This window comes from Mixophyes fleayi, chromosome 2, assembly GCF_038048845.1.
Source record: "Mixophyes fleayi isolate aMixFle1 chromosome 2, aMixFle1.hap1, whole genome shotgun sequence".
Classification (NCBI taxonomy): domain Eukaryota; kingdom Metazoa; phylum Chordata; class Amphibia; order Anura; family Limnodynastidae; genus Mixophyes; species Mixophyes fleayi.
In genome coordinates, this window is record NC_134403.1 from 320,217,128 (window position 1) to 320,237,550 (window position 20,423).

General features: G+C 38.8%; 1 protein-coding gene across 6 annotated transcripts in view; it reads right to left on the reverse strand.

Annotated features, from left to right (window-relative positions):
* Positions 1-20,423, reverse strand: part of CUX1 (cut like homeobox 1) — a 295,304-nt gene that overhangs the window by 60,618 nt on the left and 214,263 nt on the right. For 4 of the 6 annotated variants that reach the window (XM_075196734.1, XM_075196733.1, XM_075196735.1 and 1 more), the window contains 2 exons: positions 18,269-18,533; positions 6,633-16,141 (listed from right to left, as the gene is read on the reverse strand). The exons of the other annotated variants lie outside the window; for them this stretch is intronic. In XM_075196734.1, coding sequence (XP_075052835.1) covers positions 15,454-16,141; positions 18,269-18,533 — 953 coding nt within the window. In that variant the 3' untranslated portion in view covers positions 6,633-15,453. Of the gene's footprint in view, positions 1-6,632; positions 16,142-18,268; positions 18,534-20,423 lie in introns of those variants that run through there. 6 annotated transcript variants of the gene reach the window in all.

The following is a 20,423-nucleotide window of genomic DNA, read 5'->3' on the forward strand; positions in this document are numbered from 1 at the left end:
AGGATGCACGATCTCAGTCCTTTTATTACTTGGACATGGAATATCCTCTGAAGGAGAAATTCATCCTGAATCCTAACTGTATTTTAGCAGTAACCTATTACTCATTTATTCAATTTTGTATACAATGTGGTGTCTTGAAATTCAATCCATTGAAACCATAGTAAGTAATATTCTTTGTATTTATCACCTGAGGAGCAAATCATGTCATCCATGGACATATAAATCTAAACGTGTAACCCAAACCATTCTTTAATAGAAGGGGGCGTTCATGATCTCCAGTGGACCGATATCACAGCCTTCGCTGCATTGCTGAGGTACTTCAAGGTGGATTTTTGTATTGGGAAATGGGCAATTTGATATCATTAAGTAGCAAATATTTCAGACAATTGGGTAACTTGGTTTCCATGATCGCCCTGGTGATGAAGAAAACTGTGTCCCAGAAGGGTCCAAGAGTCATGCAATCACACCAGATGGGCAGCGGGGTGCCTGGTGCTATTTGATATCGTCAACATAGATCTGGGAGCCAGGGGAATGGAACACAAATATTGTAGACCTTTTGTAAAACGTAGGCATACAACTTTACTTTATTTTTCAGCTTATCAACAATCTAACACATTGACTAAAAGAACTAACCAAGAATTATCAGGATAATTAGGTTGAGTTGCTACCTTATGCAGAAGTCGCTCATAACAGTTTTAATGAGCTCCTTCTTTACTCTTTATGGGTGTAACTCTAAATTACATTCCTTACATTCTAATTTGCCATTATCTGTGGTACCAGCTGTAGATTCCCTACTGTGGAATCTATAATTTGATCACAAATCAAAGTCTGATCAAATCATTGTCTAATTATAAACAATTCTCTGATAAGACTTTATGTACCTCTTTTAAACCCTGGTTTGATTGTCTACTCATAATCTCCGTCTTCGAGTTCCAACTATGAAATTGGCACAGTTTTATTTGTCCTTTCAAAAAAATGAATATCATCAACCCAGTGGCTTTTAGATTAGATTTACCTCCCATCTTTCTCATTGGAAACCTCTTATCAATCAATTTTCAACAACTCTCCATCCTTCATTTCTGTACCAGATCAACAGGATTTGAGGTTAAACAAATTCTTGATCCCCGTATCTCCAGATGTACCTTAAAATATCTAATTGACTGGAAGGGTTATGGTCCTGAAGAACACGCTTGGGTTAAGGTCGATAATACATATGCTCCTCACCTCAAGGTTTTTCCATAACAAATGTCTCGACAAACCTTTTTTTTAGGGTGATTAGTGTCCACCTTTATGAGGGGTGTACTGTCAGGCAGCCTCTACAGTGTTTGCATGTCAGTTCCGTTTGTTAAAACTTGGGGTCATGCAATTGCAAATTGGTCGTGGTGATTGAAATTGGTCGTGACACTACATAGCCAGAAAGTCAAACTCATCTCCACTCATACTCAACTCAAATAACTGACTACAAGTCCCTGCTGAAACACCTGAAACAGTTTAAATTATTAGATATCTTGCGTAACCACCATACCTTGGACAATGATCGCTTTTCACATCTCTAATAGGTCTACACCAGAACAGATTTTATCTTTGTAGACACAGTTTACATCAGACACTAATATTCGGGAAGGTGCTTGGTCAGATTACTTGGCCCATATTGCAATCTCAAATTAGGGAAGAACAGGCAGAGGTTCATGAGACTCTCAATCTCTGATAAGACCTTGTGGTTATTTAACTAACTGCCGACGTTAAACAATACTGAACTTGGTGAAAACTGCAATTCTATATCTATCCATGGTGAATAATGGATTCCTGATCCATTAAAAATCTTGACCATTTTCATGACTTTTATGTTCAAAAATACAAAGGTTATAACTTTTTTTTATGCCTACACCAGTTTTGCCCAATACAAATAAAACATTTTATCATATTTGTATTCTATCTGTAATATACTGCCCTCTGTCCACAATCTCTTCATCTCCAAATCTCTCAACCTCCTTGCCATTACCGAAACCTGGCTCTCCTCCTCTGATAAAGCTTCCCCTGCTGCTCTCTTCTATGGAGGCCTTTCCCTTACCCACACTGTCAGGCCTGGGAACTGTCCTGGGGGTGGTGTGGGCATCTTTCTTTCCCCTACGTGCACCTTCCGTGTCATCCCTCCTGAGCCTGCTCTTACGTTCTCCTCCTTTGAGGTCCACGCCATCCGCCTCTACACTCATCTCCGTGTCAGTCATTTACTGCTCCCCCTGACCCCACTTCCCATTTTCTTGATAAATTTGCCTCATTCACACACTACCTCATCTGACCTCCCTTCAATCATCCTGGGAGACTTCAATATCCCTATTGATAACCCACCTTCTTGGCCTTGTGTTCTCCCACAATTGCTCCCTCTCTGACTTCACCATATCTCCATTCACCATCCACTCTTGACCCTGCGGTCTTTTCCTCCTCCCTTGAATCTCTTCTCTCCCCCTTAGCCAATCTCACCTGTCCCAACCTGGCGATCTTCCTCTACAACTACACCCTCTGTTCCGCCCTTGACTCTGCATGTCCTGCCACTGCAGTTTCCCTCCTCTGTTCCAAACCTGGCACTCTGAACAAAGTTTGATGAAGAGTATAAATTTACTCATTGCGGAACACCACTGGAGGAAATCTCGTTCCCTGGCAGAATTTCATCACTTTAAGTTCATCCTCTCCTCCTAAAGCTCTGGCCTCTCCCCTAGCCTAACAGTCCTACTTTAAATCTCTCATTATTTCCCTGTTTTCCAACCACTCGTTTCTTCGCAAATTTCAATTCCCTACTTTCCCTTTCATCCTCTATTTCCGCCTCCAACTTCTCTACATTCTTCTCCTCCAAATTCGATGCCAACATCCCTCATAACCCCCCTGACGCCCTTCAAACATCTCCCTGTGTGCTCCTTCCGCCATATCTCCAGTGAGGAAGTCCGTTTCTTACTTCTGACCTCTTCCCCCTCCACCTGCCCCCTTGATTCCATCCCACCACTTCCTCAGATCCCTCACCCATTGCCTGCTCCCATCTGGCTCACCTCTTTAATTTATCACTTTTGTCTGATATTTTCCCTTCATCCTGCAAAAATGCTCTAGTCTTGCCCACTCTTACGAAACCAAATATTAATCCCACCTCCCTGCCAATTATTGTCCCATCTTTCTCCTCCCCATTGCCTCTAAATTACTTGAACGGTCTACAGCCGTCTCACCAACTACCTCCTTGATCTTCATCAATCCGGGTCCGCCCCCTCCACTCCATCGAAACTGCCCTAGCTAAAGTCACTAATGACCTATCTGCTAAATCCAAAGGCCAGTACTCCCTCCTCATCCTCTTGGACCTCACCGCAGCCTTTGATACTGTTGATCATTCTCTCCTGCTGTACACACTTTGTTCCTTTGGCCTTTCTGACAATCTTCTCATGGTTTGCCTCCTATCTCTCTAACAGCTCCTTCTCTGTCTCTAGCTCCTCCGCCACTTCCCGTAGGTGTCCCACAGTGCTTCGTCCTTGGCCCACTACACTTTTCTTTGTACACCTCTTTACTGGGTGAACTTATCAGATCCTTCGGTTTCCAGTACCATCTCTCTATGCGGACGACACCCAAATCTACCTTTCTTCTCTTGTTCTCTCCCCTTCCATCCTCAATAAGGTGTCCTGCTGGCTCTCTGCCATTTCTTCAAACTTAATATGGCCAAATGTGAACTTATCTTCCCCCCTCTAGAGACTACTCCCCTCCCACCCTCTCCATCACTATTGGTTCTACCATCATCTTCTCTTCACCCCGTTTGATGCCTAGGGGTCACCCTTGACTCCTCCCTCTCTTTCACTCCTCACATTTAATCCCTTGCCCTATCCTGCTGCTTCCATCTCCACAACCTAGCCCAGATCAGACTTTTTCTCTCCTCCCAGGCCAACAAAACTGTCATCCACTCTCTGATCATCTACTGCCTTGATTACTGCAACCTCCTCTTCATTGGCCTACCACTTACTCGTCTCGCTCCTCTTCAGTCCATACTTAATGCTGCAGCCTGACTTATCTACCTCTCCCACCAGTCTTCATCTGCCTCCCCTCTCTGTGAAGCCCTTCATTGGCTCCCCCTCCGCTTCAGACTCCTCTTCAAACCCCTCACCCACACTTCTAAAGCCCTTTATAAATCCACTGCTCCATCTCTCTCGAACTTCAACTCCACTCATAATCCCTCTTGCCCACTTCGGTCATCCAACGACTGTCGCCTCACCTCCCATCTGGTCACCATCTCTCATTCCAGCATTAAAGACTTCGCCTGTGCTGCCCCCTTCTCTGGAACGATCTCCCTCGTTTTATCAGTCTTTCACCTAGCCTGTCAGACTTCAAAACGCTCCCTAAAAACCCACCTGTTCAGGTTAGCCTACCCTTCCCTCTGCCTAACCCTGACCTCCTCCAACTTTCTTCTCTCATTTTAACTAACCTCTACACCTCTCCCCTAAGTGGTCTCGTCCTTCACCCCATCTTGCCACTCTGTCTCCTGTCAGTCTGCCCCTCAACTTTAGCTTGTAAGCTCAATTGAGCAGGGCCCTCTTTCCTCGTGTTTTCCTCCTGTTTCCCTTTGCCTTTCGCCTCTTCTCTCCTTTTTGTCACTTGACTCCTTCCCCCATCCCTCCTCTGCTCCCGTGCCTTCACTTCTCCATCTCTGCCCTGATCCTGTAAGTGTTGTCCATTCTTCTGAGCATAGGCGCAACCCTTTATTCACTCCCCCATCTCTCTCCTTCCCTTCCTATCTGTACACTAGAATTCACTTTTACCTCCTTGCCCTGTGCAGTTCTCTGATATATTGGTACTTGTTTACACATGTTGCACTTTGCATTTACTGCATGTTTTTGTACTACCTTCTATGCCATATATTGTTACCCTGTACTATTATACCAAGCTCAATGTAGGGGCTGCGGACTCTTTGGGGTGCCTCATAAATAAAAGATAATAATATTTGAATTATGCCAAATAATAAAAGGTCTTCATTCAATGGAAAATATTACATAAGCACAACTGGATCATGGGGATAATCTTGAGTTAGAATGGCTGCCCAACATCCCTCTGCTTTCAGAGTGTAATTTTACTTACCACAGTAGGTCTAATGAGCAGAGATAGAACTAGTAATGTTTATATTACTTTTGTTTGAGTATGTATGTAGTAGTGCTGGTTTGTCTTCACCATTGTCTTGATTCCCTGCTTAATCTTGGCATTGATCTAACTGATTTTACAAAAGCACTCTGAAGAGAGATAAAATTAGCCTTCGTGATACAAAAAATTGATTAATTTGATGCTTTGATACTGCAAATTTCTCATATGATAATCTGCTCGTATTTGCCGACTGATGTCAAGATATGTTATAGTATGTCTATGTTCTAAAGTTTTACTTGAAAATCAAGGACATTCTCTAAAATATACTTTCACATGATGAATGAGTAAATACAATACAAGAGTAGTCGTTTTAATGACAAAACAATTTAAATATTTGACTTTACCATCAATGTATTACATTTTTGGTATACTTCATTCTAATGACAGATAAGGAAGCCATCAACTGTGTTTTGTGAGAAGGTTTGCTTAAGGAAGGGGCTGGTGGTGGTTTATCGTGATCAGTGAAATGCCTGGCTGAGGTAAATTTGGTGGAGGAAGAGAATAATGAAGAGAAGTTGTAGGTATTGTTCTAACACAGTGTATAAAGTAGTGAAGTATGTCATCACTTCCATTATTTGGCATGGATGAGGTATGTCCTAGAATGGTAGTAGAAGATATTATAATGACTAGTGATATCAGAAATAAAGAAAGACATCCGTCACAGGTGTTAACAATATTCATGTACTATATACTCATTCCTTTTTTCCTAAAGAACCTCGTATGCAGCTAGACTGAGGAAAATATTAGAAAAACTTGGGTTCTTAACTTATGGGCCTGGCTTCAAAGCCTAGATTGCAGTACACTTTAGGGTGCACCCACGAAATACTGTGCAAACCAATTGTGCGCCATCAACTACATTCTAAAAAAACAAAAACTACCACCAACTAAAACTAATTATAAAAATATCAGATTTTAATATAACTATCAAACATTAATATTATTTTGTACAATGTAAGTCCCAAATCTCCTATTCGTCATATTGTTTTACAAAAATATTTAATTTGTAGACAACAGTAATGTAAATAAAAGTACATTATTAAACACTCAACCACAGGTTGCGAAGTTGATGTCCAGCTATAATTTAGGTGCTAAGTGTAAAAGGTTAAGAACTCCTGACACATTTCTTGCTTTGGGGCATGAGCCCCTGATCTAATAAGTTAAGAAGTCTTCTCTTGTACTACATAGGCCACAAATACAGCATTGCACTGTACAAATAGCAGGTCAGAACAAGCTGACAGAGGTAGACACCATTGCCAATTTTTGGTCAGAAAATTCTGTGAAGTCAGAAGAATTATTGACAGTATAAATAAGTGGTAAAATAGTTAACAGTGACATCATGATGCCAAGGGAATGTAGTACAAGTTTCAAATAAACATACATTGAGGAAGTAAAATACATTTTAAGAACATACTGAGTCAAATATAAATATTTGTTGTTTTCACCATTGAAAAGAATGACAAACCACCAATGACTGTGTTTGTATAAAAGATATTTACTTCAATTATCACACCTAGGGTGCTAGTGAATAATAATAATAATACATTGTGTGAGATTCATACAGTGATATTGCTTCTCCATATCATATAGGGACCGTTGTACAGTGCTGAGAACAAACATTATTATGGCTACCCAAACAATGACAGAACAATGCCTGCTGACGGAACCTATTCCCACTGTCGCCAGCCATGAAAAACTTGTACTATATGTTTGAACAAATACGAATAAAGAAAGAAAACTACAAAAAAGAGGAGTCACAGCAACACAACATGGGCTGCTCAAAGCTACGTGTACAAAAATTACACTTTTTTGGTCAGTTGGGTCTCGTGAGGATTTTTGTTTTTTTGTTTTTTGTTTTTAAATCTGTGATTGTGAATAACAAACAAGCTCTAAAAACATCTAAGACTTAATGCGATACAGCAAAAAACAAAAACAAAAAAATAAAAAAAATATATATAGAATACTGCTAAAATGTCAGACACCACAATACACTGGGGGAACTGAGCTTATTCAAATGTTCTCAAAAATAAGGATAAAAAAAAAAAAAAAAAGACAAGTACATCACTTCTGAGTTCATCTTGTGCTGTGTTAGTAGTCAGGGCATTTATCAGCTGCACCCATCTTCATGGCAAGTAGTTATTGCACAAATATAAAGAGTTAGTTTATAGTAAATAAACAGGGATATGAGGAAATGTTATTTTCTTATCGTTTTTACAGGTGAACCTTGCCTTTGGATATAAGCCCATATGTCTTTCCAAATACAACTGCATTTGTAGTAGACTTATTACAGAAAATATGAAGGAACAAAACAACCAAAACGTTTCTAAATAAGTATTGCTGACTGTACTGTCAAATGGGCTCTTACTCATACTTAGTGTGAATATATGAAAATCTTTAGTGGAAAACGTTATTTATAAAGCTTCTGCCGATGAAAGCAGAGCTCAATGTAGGGATCATCTGAAATTAATTACATGGAAATGAAGTTGACACAAATGAATATATGTGTGAACCAGCTTTTAGATTTTGTGTGTGTTTTGTTTATTTGCAATGACACAACCTTCAAGTTCTGCTTCCACATTAAAGTGTACCTGCCCTCTACACAGAGCAGAGGAGAGCCATTTTGTGGGCTTGACCAATATTATACTTGCCTACTGTTCCGGAATTTCGAGAGACTCGTGAATTCCGGCCAGATCTCCCGAACTGCCATGACACGTTTCATAGTGAATCGTGCCATTTTGGCACCACCCCCATCCGTACTCGCACATCCCGTACCCTCGGGGATTCCCCAGAGGGAAAGCAAAAAAAAGGTTGGCAAGTATGACCAATATTCATAAGAATGCAGCCTAGCAATTTGCTAGGAACCAGAGATATCCCTAAAGCAAACACAAATGCCTCAACAATGGCACTGGGCCTAAAGTGCTTCACGTCTCAGTTATGTCACTAGTTTGTATTAAACAGACAGGCTGCACTTTAAGTAATACTGGATCAGGCCCAAAATGGCTGCTCCCATTGGATACAGTGGACAGAAGCATTATATCATTCAGATGAAGCCTCCAAAACAAAGTCTGCAGTAATGGTCTGTAGGTCTTTTCTGTAACAATGTAATAAGGTTAACTCTTTACACAACAATAGAGAAACATAAATGGAATTTTGAAAAAGAACATACAATATTTTGTGAAATCTCATGAACATTTGGAAGTCCAGAAAACAAAGTGCTATTGACCAATTGATACTCCTTAGAATAGCAGAATATATATATATTGTCTTGAGTACAGAACAAGGCTCTTAAAACTAGAATGACACACATTTGGTATATTCCAGTTTCCTGCAATACGACCAATTCAGTGGTTTTTAACCACAATATATTCTGAATAAATTAAAATATTAGGCTCTAAGAGGCATGAGACAAGATATAAAAATCTAGAAAGACCTGTTGAATCATAACATACACCTAAATTATTATTAATCTATGTCTAACATATGTATTAAACTGTGCCTATAATATATGTATAACCCACAGAACTAAACAATCTATTTCTATTGTATCAGGTAGAAAGTTAATGTCACTAGATTTCAATGACAGCTTAACATTGTGTAGGAAAATGTTATTTTCTTACCAAAGGCCCTTTTAACACTATTTAAGAACAGTCTTTGTTGACATGTAATTCAGCATGGAAAATGTGCATTATAGATCCCATTTATGAATACAATGTGTTAAGGCACATTACTCTTTGAATTAGTTCTGTAGGTAGCACCGACAGTCCTAACTCGATTTTTGTTGCTGTGGAGAGTTCTGGAAAACTCATTTTCAGTTATTGATGTTACACAGAGTACGTCAGAATTCTATATAATGGTATATATATTCTATATAAATTGGCAGCGTTAGTCACTTAACAGGTAAGACTTGTATAACCAAGATTACTTGGATCTATAATTGTAGTCATGTACCTGTATAACATCACAAATTCATGGGCAAAACAGTGGCCTAGTAGTTTGCACTTCTGCCTCACAGCACTGGGGTCATGAGTTCGATTCCTGACCATGGCCTTATCTGTGTGGAGTTTGTATGTTCTCCCTGTGTTTGCGTGGGTTTCCTCCGGGTGCTCCGGTTTCCTCCCACACTCCAAAAACATACTGGTAGGTTAATTGATTGCTATCAAAATTGACCCTAGTCTCTCCTTCTCTGTCTGTCTGTGTGTGAGGTTGTGTCTATATTAGGGAATTTAGACTGTAAGCTCCAAATGGGAGCAGGGACTGATGTGAATAAGTTCTCTGTACAGCGCTGAGGAATTAGTGGCGCTATATAAATAAATGATGATTATGATAAGTTCGGGGTTCTTCTAAATCTTAATTTGTAAGTGCAAACGTATTACTTCAGGAAATGATTCCATCTGTTCTCTGGTCTCACAAGCAGTGCATGTTGTGATGATCTCCTCCTAGACCTTCAGGCAAATTAATCACTAGTTAAAATAATGTGATATAAGATTACCTGCGTGAGGGAGATGAGGGAGGAGAGGCACGAAGAAAGCATTGTTCATGAGGCTGAAGGCAGATTGGAGAATCACATGTCTGATGTGTGTGTTGTAGTGATAACATGTGATTTAAAGAATAAAAAGTATTGCGCTAAGCTACTTTATAACACATTATTTCTGATGTATTGTACAAAAAAAATAAAAAATTTAGCTGATTTTGCAATTCAATGCTCAGCAGTATCAGTAGCTCTACTAAAAAACATTATAAAATCAATGAAAGTTTGACTATAATCAGCTACATAATAGTCACTGACTATACCTAATCTATTTTCGGTGGCGTTCCTTACCTGACGTATGGAAACCCACCTTTACCTAGTGGTGTCAGTAAGGAGAGGCTGTTCCGCTCATGCATGCAGTCTGTTGTTGCTTGATCACATGCTGAATGCATGATACAATGCTGCCATGTCCCCTGATGGTGGCCACAGCGTGAGGATGATCTCAGAGATCCTACCGAGCCAAGCTTTTATCATACAGATAGCCAAACGTGCTGCTGACTGGTGCATGGACAGCTTCCACTGATTGAGGCCAGATTAATGTACCTCGGGTTAGTAATACGACACATTTATGTTTAAACTTACGGAATTGCACCCAAAACTAAAACTAGCCTTTAATTCACTGGATTTGAGACAGACCACTAATGTACCTTTCTGTTACCTTCAATGGTGAACCTGACAGTAGCTTATCTCGTCTTCTGCCAGTGTTTTCTATAATCTGATATGCATTGCATCAAGATCACTACTAGATGCCACATGCCAACTCCAACCAAGTAAATGTATTTTCTCTTTATACTGAAATAATATTAAAAGAGAAATGTGATCTCTTTCGTGAAACCTTCTGGTTTATTTACTGTTTACATAGGGGTCTGCTCTGAGCCACTTCCTGACCTACTATTGTTGAATACACAGATACTGGAGCCTGCGTACACTGAACATTGACTATAAATAACAAATAGGATGGTAACAAACCATCGCCTTATATAATGTAACAGCAGTATTGAATTGACCATAAATTCAGTGCCATCTGACATATACGTTCTGAACCATACCCCTGAATGGACAATTCCTGAAATGATGGATGGTATGATAACAGCTGGAGTGACTAATCATTTTATATCGTAACATACACCACTAATTACAGCAAATTAAAATATTTGTTGTAAACAAGCAGAAATTACAGAAAAATATTTTTCCCATATACCATCCAGCTTAAAATATCCTTTCACATGCCGTTTTACTTTTTATTTTTTATTATTTGGGCAGAGGTGGGGGGGGGGGGGGGGGGGCGGGGGCGACTTACATTTGTGTGGAAACAATCGGAATTGATTAAGCTTCAATCTGGAAGTCATTCCCCGGGGCGAGAAACCACTTAATGCATTAGCCTTATCCACATGCATTAGGTAAGCAGGCATTGCCCACTTATGTCAAATTTTTAAAGCATGTCATGTGAAAATGAAGGAGAACCTCAGCAACCATCGCGGATCTACCGCCACTGCAGGGGGTGTCCCCACTATGGGGCCTGGGTATGTTACTCCACACTCTCTTTGAGAGCAGAGCGGGGTCTGGTGATGGTGGACAGGCATTGTCTTGTCCCCTAAATTTTAATATGGTAATGCTGTATTCCACCCCTAAGACTAATCAAAATGCACACATAGCTCATTTTAATATTGGCATGTTATGTGGATCACAATTATTCTGAGCAAACCACACAACAAAAACGGAAAAAATGCTGATCTGTGTAATTTGTTACTATGACATGATCAAGTAATGAAGGAACATTTCCTTCTAATAATTTTCTTTTCATTTGTAATTCAAATCCATTCTTTCAAAGATATTTAATATAATCTGGTGCAGGGCTGACAATCTGATACTATCCAGGTTCTTTAGTTATTATGAGAGCTAATTAGCACTTGGCAGTGGAAGAGAGTTGGGAGAGCATCTCCATGAAAATTAAGCTTGCAGTAGAGGCAGAGTTATGGAAACCAGTTTAAGGACACTAAAAGTGTGATTGTATATGGAAAACATTATCTTGCCAATATTATAGTTATATGTTGTATATGGGCGTGTTTTGTCCTCAATAATTTTCCAATGAAACAGATTTTCAAATTGGACGATGAACCTGTTCATGAACACATTCCTACATAGTAAATTACTTTTTACAGGAAATTAGAAACATGTCACTGTGCGGGCTTCAATTTAGACTTGTGTTACAGGAGCAAGTGAGCAAATTGCAAAGAAAAATAATCCCACAAAAAAAGTGATATTGTACACATACGTACCTAAAGGAAGAATACCATGGGTTAGATTCAATGTTCTCAAAAACAAAGCGGCCCGCGCACTATTAGGTTACTACGGTAATTTCAACTCAGATTTCTACTCGCGGTTCAGAGCTGTGAGCAAAAATCACCAATTTACTGCAGTAACGGTAATAGTGCGCAGGCTCTCAAGAACAATGCAGGGAATTGAATCTATCTCCATAGATGCTAAATATAGATGTGTGTAGGGAAGTCTGTTGTCCCCACATCTCTCATATGTGTTAGTTTATATTTTTGCCAGTTTGGAACTACCATTATGCTGACCGGGACAGTTACAGTAGTTTCTTTTATTACAAAGGCCTGCATTTTTTTCATCTATACACAATAGATCAATCCTATAATTAATAAAAAGTGATATCTTTATGAAGGGAAAGCGGTATGTACAAAAAAGTATTTTATATGCACCACATATAGTATTTACTACATGCTGAATGCTCTTTGAGTTAAGAGTTCCACAAGGTTCTATAAATAAATCTACGGATTACAATAAAGGAAAGCTTAAAATCGCAAATGTGAGCATGACAAACTTATGTTTCAAAACTTGAAATGTTTGCACGGGTATCATGAAATGCTTAATATGATCTTTTTTTAGGGCATTGTGTATATTTGCATATGTAAGCCTGGGAGTAGCTCTCTTACAGCTAGTAGGGTGAAAAGGCTTAGCAGGTTAAGCAAGATGAGCCAATTTCCTGGTTGTGAAAGTTCTCAATGGTTTAATAACAGGTGACTCTTTTTCCCCAATTACGCTAAATATTTATCTTTGAAAATAAATCATCAACCCCCAATAGTGCCGTTTTTTTTTACTGCAGGCAAAAGTGGGAGCGACATATGGAAACAGTCAAGTGGATTAGGGCAGGATGACATAGGATTGGGGACCACTGTGTCCCAAGTCTTCTAGAGAGAAATCCTGGCAGCCGTCAAAAACCAATAAAAAAGTACTTGGCGGTGGGAAGAGAATCAGAGGATGTGGACACTTGTGTGCGGAAGGTACAGATCAAATTATACTGCATATCAATTAAACATTAGATAACATTGTTATTTAAATGTTTAATAAAACTAAACATTCTTTATAACAATAATAAACAGATGCTATTTGTAACTGCTGTTAAAGGGCCTTTGCAGAAGATTTAAATTTATAAACCTTGCTTAAAGTAGATTTTATATATCTTGCCGGTCACCACTTCTAGCAGCATTCACCTGACAATATCCTGAATAGATTTGTTAAGGAGTCAATACATAAATTCCCTGACAAATATATACAACACCTGATGCTGATGAATGGAGATTGACCTCAAGATAAAACAGTAACATTGATGGATTTTTGTAACCTGCCTTGTTTTGCCTCTTAGAGCCTCTTTTTCATATTTGTGTTGTTTTTCTGTATTGTTCTTCAAAAAGTTTATCTGTCTAAAAACGTGAAGTGCTACTGCATCTTACTAATGCGTGTAATGAGCATTTCTCTTTTTACTATACTCTTGTACAAGAAATGTGGTTCTACACATTAAAACTTTTCTACTAAATAATACAAGCTCAATGAGGTTTAGCATAGGGAGTATAGTTTTAAAACAACACTTCCCATCCCCTATAAGAGGAAGGGATTTAAAAAAAAAAAAAAAAAAAAAAAATTCAACAAAAATGTAATATTATTAAAAAGTAAGTAACGAATGCACCAAATAACATCAAAAGATGCTGACCTAAGACACAATGTTTCAATGATACACAATAAGATCAAAGAAAAAAAAAAATCTTTAAATCAATAATATACAGTATGACAACTACATCTTGTAAATTATACCCAATACTGCCGGCAGTCTATCCCTCTAAAGAATATTTGCCCCCGTTTCATCCCTTCCTAACAATCAGATAATAAAATACAGCACCTATAAATAAGCAAAAAAAATATATATATACTGAAATTATCTATTGTTAGTTTTTAAGATATGGCGATAAAGGAGCCTAGTTCAGCAAATCTTGTAGAAGCCATAGCAGATAAACCAGCTTATTGAAAAAAGGTGGCAGTAATGCACTCTATGTGTGCACAAGTACATAAGAAAATACACAGACTTAGAAAATTGCATACACGGGTATTCCCACACGTCTCCGTTTTCTCTCTCACACATATTGACAGCCAGAAGGAACAGGATACAAATTGGAATGGGTGTCGTACTTTTAACAAGAACTGACGGTTGTAGAAAAGATTGCTCAAGAGCCACAAATGCAGTTTTGTTAAATGATTATTTTGGTTTTAGGTTTATCTATTTACATTGTACTATGTCAGAGATAAGAGGTTTGCTTTGTTTTTTTTTTATGTTTTTTTTTTTTGTTTTTTTACATAAAAAAGTTTCATTAATTTGCATTTAAAATGTCTCTTTTATATGCATCCTGCTGGCAGCATAATTAAACTTAATAAACAAAGTCAACTGTTGTCCATTTTAAATAAGTCAACAAAATATATGTTTCTATGAAGGGAATACTGTAAGGATGTATTAGTAACCCACAGATCAACTAAACCAGAACAGGTCAGCCATTCCAACTTGTACCCTTTTGCCCTCCCAAAATATGAGGTCTGATCAGCGTGCTCTGTGGTTAGAGGTTAAAAAGCAGGTTATAAAATACCTAAATTCAGATCTTTTTGTCCTGATTTGGCCTAAAATGGAGTGTAATAAACAAACCCTGGTCTGGAAAAGACCAGAATCGGTTAAAGCTATGAAACAATGTGCACTGGATATCTATTTTCACTACCAAGAAATCACTACGTCAGCTACCACAAAATTAAAATATTTTCCTGATGTGACTTGAGTTAGAAAATAAGTGGAGTTGGTGTATTTGTTTCATTTCAAAGTTCCGAGCAGGTTTTTTTTTTTCCTTCTTGAAAATAGCATTCCAAACTAGTGTGTTTAGAGTCAGATGACTGTGCAATCTCTTTGTGGCAACTGAAACAGCTACGAAAAATGAAAACCAAAATAATAAAAAAAAGGACAACCTTTTTCCTGAAAAATCTCCTCCTTTTCCTGGTATAAGAAGATCATAGTGTATTATCGCTCTGCGGCCATTACATGGCAGATAAAAAGCCCCATTCATTTAGTGGGTTCAATCTCTTTTTTTTTTTTTTCACTATTTTTTTGAAGATTTTTTTTTTGTACTTATTTAAGCCCACGCTAAAAAGTTGGGCACAAGGCAAAGCTGTAAGAGTTATTCCAGAAACTGTGAAAATCACTTGGGCAATAGTAAAAACACTTCAGGGTACAAAAAAGCTTGACTACATATTTCAGTTTTCGTCCTCGAAAACACAACATAAAATTGGGCTTAATGCTCCTTTTGTATTCTATATGCACCTTGGCCTATGGCGTTTTTGCCCTGTGGCCTGCAGGGCGGTAAGTGCGCAATACGATATAACCAGTGAAAGGTCCAGTTTATTTTCCCCAGTTTGCTGGAACCAGGGTTAATTTAATCTCAAAACTCCCATTCGATGGGTTCTTCTCGGCTAGCGGCCTTCTCTAAACGGTGAATTATGCTGTTCAAGTTTGCGGCTTTCTTTTTCCTCAAGGTGTTGTCCCGTGTGTTTTTGGAACTTGCTGTCTCAGAAAAGTTGAATAAGCTCTGAATAGAGTTTCCTTTCTGTGAACTTGTACTTGGCACACTGGATAATTTCTCTGAATCTTCTATAGACTTGTTGAAACTCTCCTTTGTGGGGACCAAGCTTGAGGCAGCTGAGGTAGAGGCATGCTTTTCAGTAGCAGATACCGGTGTTGTTTCTGAACTCTCTCGAGAACACCGAGATCCAGGAAGGGAAGTCCGACTCTGCAGCTTTATTCGGCCTTCCTCGTCCTTGTCAACTGGGCTGTCTACTTTTGACTGGGTGTTGTCTGTTTTCTCAGTAGATCTGGCATCTTCACCCTCTTCAAAAGCTGAATCAGTCTGTCCTCCCTGAGACTTAATGTTGTCACTATTGAACTCATCTCCTTCAAGGACATCATGCTTCCCATCAGTTGTGCTTTCCATATCTACACCATCACAGCTATCTCCCTCTGAACTGTGGGCGGCTCTGCTGCTTGTAGCTGATGGAGAATCACTAGAACCAATTTGCCCATGGCTACCTGCCTGAATTTCTTCAATAAACAGTTCTCTGCGTATACGAGACCTGAGGAAAGAAGGAGGACATTATTACAAACTACAATATATACCTCAATCTACCACTGTCTAGACAAAACATAGTACAGAGATTATAACACTACAAACATCATTATTTATTAATAGCCAAGCTGCAACTAAGAAGTAAGGTTGTATGATTTAGAAAACATGGGGGTAAATGTATCATAGTCCGGGTTGTACAAGTTGCCGGAAATCAGCGAGACGACAGCTTAAATTTAAAGCGGCGCTGCCTTGTAAAGGGAATCTTCCCTTTACAAGGCAGCTCCGCTTTAAATTTAAGCTGTCATCTCGCCGATTTCCTGCGACTTGTACAACCCGGACTATGATACATTTACCCCATGAAGACCTGCAAAGTACTCTGGTGTGATTATACAACTATAAGCAGTAATAAATACTGATCATGATAGGGATCTAAAGTAGGGAAAGTGCACACCACGGTTATCATATAACTCATTATGGTCTGAAACCTTCACACAGTGAACCTTATACATTATCTTTATTGTACATAAATCAACATTTCGGCTGAGCTCTCATTGGACCAGTATACATGTGAGTGTACTCATTTCCACAGGTTGTTTGTTTGACAATATACTATATTATAGCATTCCTATTCTATCAGATTGTATATGTAATTCATCCCTATCCACAGTGAATACAGGTAAGTGAATAAAGATGAAAACGTGTATTTTAGCAGGCTGTAAACTTAAGGACAGATATGTTTACTAAAACATAATTTCACTCTACTCTTTAACTGTATGCTGCTATACAGTGAGAAAATGTATCCCACTTCATAGGTTGAAACCGTCAGACATGCTGACTACTCATCAGCTTCACCCCGCATAGCCTCCTAATGGAATATCCCATTTAACTGAATGGAAATATATTAGTGGCCAATGTTGCCACCCTATAAAAAGTTTACTGGCATCTGGGCTAAACATTGACTATGTGTGGCTTGGTCTGCTGGACGCTGTGGCTCGCTGCAAGTGCTCCGACAACTGTAACTGACAATCGAAAAGTTCAGAAACAAAGTTTTCGGCTGTGGGGTCACATGGTCATTGTCTGCTTATTACTAGCTTCTCAGCTGCCAAGCAACTCTGTACAGCATAGTATTATAGGCACTATATGAATAAACAATAATATTAATAATAAGTTTACTCCATCTGCAGACCAAGCCTCACTCCCTTCCCCAGGATTTACTGCTCTATTATCAAATTACCCTATGAGCCTATTACTGACGCATAGCTTTCAGTGGCTTAACTGCATACATAGATACACACACATACATACATATATACACACACTATTAGACAGAAGTATGTCCCTGTGTGGTTTGGGGTGTTGCAGTGGAACAGTCCTGGCTCCTCACTTTTGGAGTGGGCTTCTACATTTTGAATAAATATATTGAGCCCTGAGCACTTGAAGAGGAGTGTGACATTGCAATAATGTGTAATTGCTCTTGCACGCCTCAGATGGAGCCCAGTCCTGTTGCAGTAAGGATGGCCTCTGTTGCCTCGCTTATATCCACAACCCACTCCCAATTACTTTTTGGGTGGATTGTGGACCATAAGGTTACATTAGGGTGGGTTGGGGGACCTTTTGAGAGGCAACGCTTATGTTCCTTCAAAGTCTCACAACCACCCCCAATCCCAGCATAATATCCCTGGTATTTGGTTATGAACAATAATGAGGTATATGGAGTAGCTTTAAGGTATGTTGGGGATACTGGGTGAGGGGTTAGCTGGATAGTGTTTCTACATGCATGTGACATTGCTCAGTATCAGGAGAAGTGGGGGAGTTGGACCAGCTGATCACTCGGGAGGGGGTGAATATGATATGCAGCCCCACAGGATGCAGTAGCCTCCTGTTATCACACAGATATGAGTTTTGTTCCCCCGTTCTATTGAGTTTGAAATCATATCAATTTATTTTTTACTTAAGAATTAGATAACTGCTGCGTAAAGTGGAACTCCACTTGATGCAAGGTTAGTGTAAACCGGTAATAAATATTCATCAGATATTTCCTTGATAGAGCATTTACATTACAACTGGAAACATATAGTATTGGAAGATAGCTGAACCAGTAAAATGTGATACTCTGCCTCTGTAGGTTATTTACCTGTAGTTATGGAACCAGTTAATAACAGTACTGGTTTTCAGGTTCAGCTGTGTTGCTAGCTCCTCAATGGTTTTAGGGGATGGGTATGGCTTTTGCTGGTAAGCCCGCTTCAAAGCTTCTTTCTCTTCGGGAGCCAGCACCACTCGTGGCTTCTTCAGATGATGTTGTGGCTGGGGACTTGATCCTTGGCTGTAATCTATTCCTGTGGGAGGAGGCTCACAGGGCTGGCTGTCACTCACAGAGCTGTGTCTCCTTTTCATGTATGCTGGAAGACAGAACACATTATGTGACAAATCAGATCTATATGTAAAAGATGCCATACCACGGCAGGACTACATTTATATAAACCTGCATGTACAATTCCTAGTCTTTACAATTGAAATTTTTTTCTTTGTAAAACAAAGTCTTGCAAGAATGGAGGGAAAAAAATGCTAACTAAACAGAACGCAAAGGGCACCTAAAAGTTTCTGTCAAATTCCTTACATCTTTATATTGGTATAATCTTACCACTGGCACTCCGATAACATTTAAAAGGCACTAGATTTCCTAATTTAGTGCACAGATATGGAACAGATCACCAGTTGTACTCCATCATGCTGACCTTTACACATTGACTTTTAGGTTTCTATTTCAATTTCTTGTCTGTTCTGTGTCGCACGGCTGTACATGTTTAATCTACAATCTGGACAAGTTTACTGAATGGGTGAAAAGTTTTTTCTTGTTTATTCAATCAATTACTTGAATATCAATAAATATTCAGATTTAAACTTCATCTCCATGCCAACATGCGCATCAAACAAAGGAATGTATTATGTAAATCAGCAAGAAAAGAAAGAAAAACTGATCAGTCTGTTCTGTGTGGTACAGCTGTACCTGTGCCACACACTGCTGCTTGTAGGGCTAACACTGCATGGTACATATATAAGCCCTCCTAAAATTAAAGTACTAATTTATATCTCCATGCAAGAGGCTTTAATGCATGCACATGTCAGTATTTGATTTTAATATGATTATACTAAATGGGAGGTGTCAGGATGATGTCAAGCTGTGTGGCACCGTGCTAATTCTAGAGCAATGAGACTCATATCATCGGAAAGGCTGCGTCGTCTGTCTGTCTAACTTGTCTAAAAAATAGGTCTGTTTCCTGGGCTTGGCTTTATATTAACACTTAAATGCTGTGCAATTAACATTGCTACAAATAATTTTATTCATTATTTAAATGATTTTGTTCATTTTCATGTAATTTAGTGAATAAATGTGTAATTCTATAATATTTAACGCAGAGTAAGAAAATGCACAGCCATATATTACATTTAGCCACTAGATGGTGCATCAGACACAGTAAAACCTCTCCTGTCTATGCTTTAACATAACTGATTATGTACCCATTACAGAAGCACAAATCTACTGTATGCCACCTGAATAACTTTATCCCATTTTACTTTACGATTCAGGAAAAAAATAATAAGTGTACACTTTTTTTCTTAAGCTTACAGGTATACAATCATATTCAATACATGCAATATATTAATAGACATGCTATTTTAGCTATATTCGATCATCAGCTCTTATGGAAGATGAAGGCACAATCACAAATTTTTAAAATGGACCAGTTCAATTCACCCATGGACAAAATGTCTAAATGGGAGACTATAACACTCTATACAGAGATATGCAATTACATTTTATATGGGTCAAGTGTGGGTCTGTTACATGTCTGACTTGACTGTGTATGTGAATACATTCTTAATGTTACATGTATACATTGAACTTGAATTAAAACGGTGATGGTGGAGGGTAAACATGTGACTTGCAGGTTCTCTCTAAGTTTACTTTCCACCCCCTATATGTACTATGAACACCTCACTGCTCACAGGGTGCAAAATAGTAAGGTTGTCCGATTCAGTAATATGGTACGCTTTAAAATCCATATCTCTAATGATTGTTACTTCCAGAAATTACTACTTTTCTTTAGCTATAGAAGTAATGGATCTCTTCTCTGAAAACTCATCATCCAGAAAATTCCAAAAAATCAGAAAGTAAGAGACAAATAATTGCTGCAGGTTGATGGTTATGTCATACATACACTCGATCGCCAAGTGCCTCTCTCTACAGTCACTGAGACGAGCATTAAACAGGGTGGGGAATGCAGGAT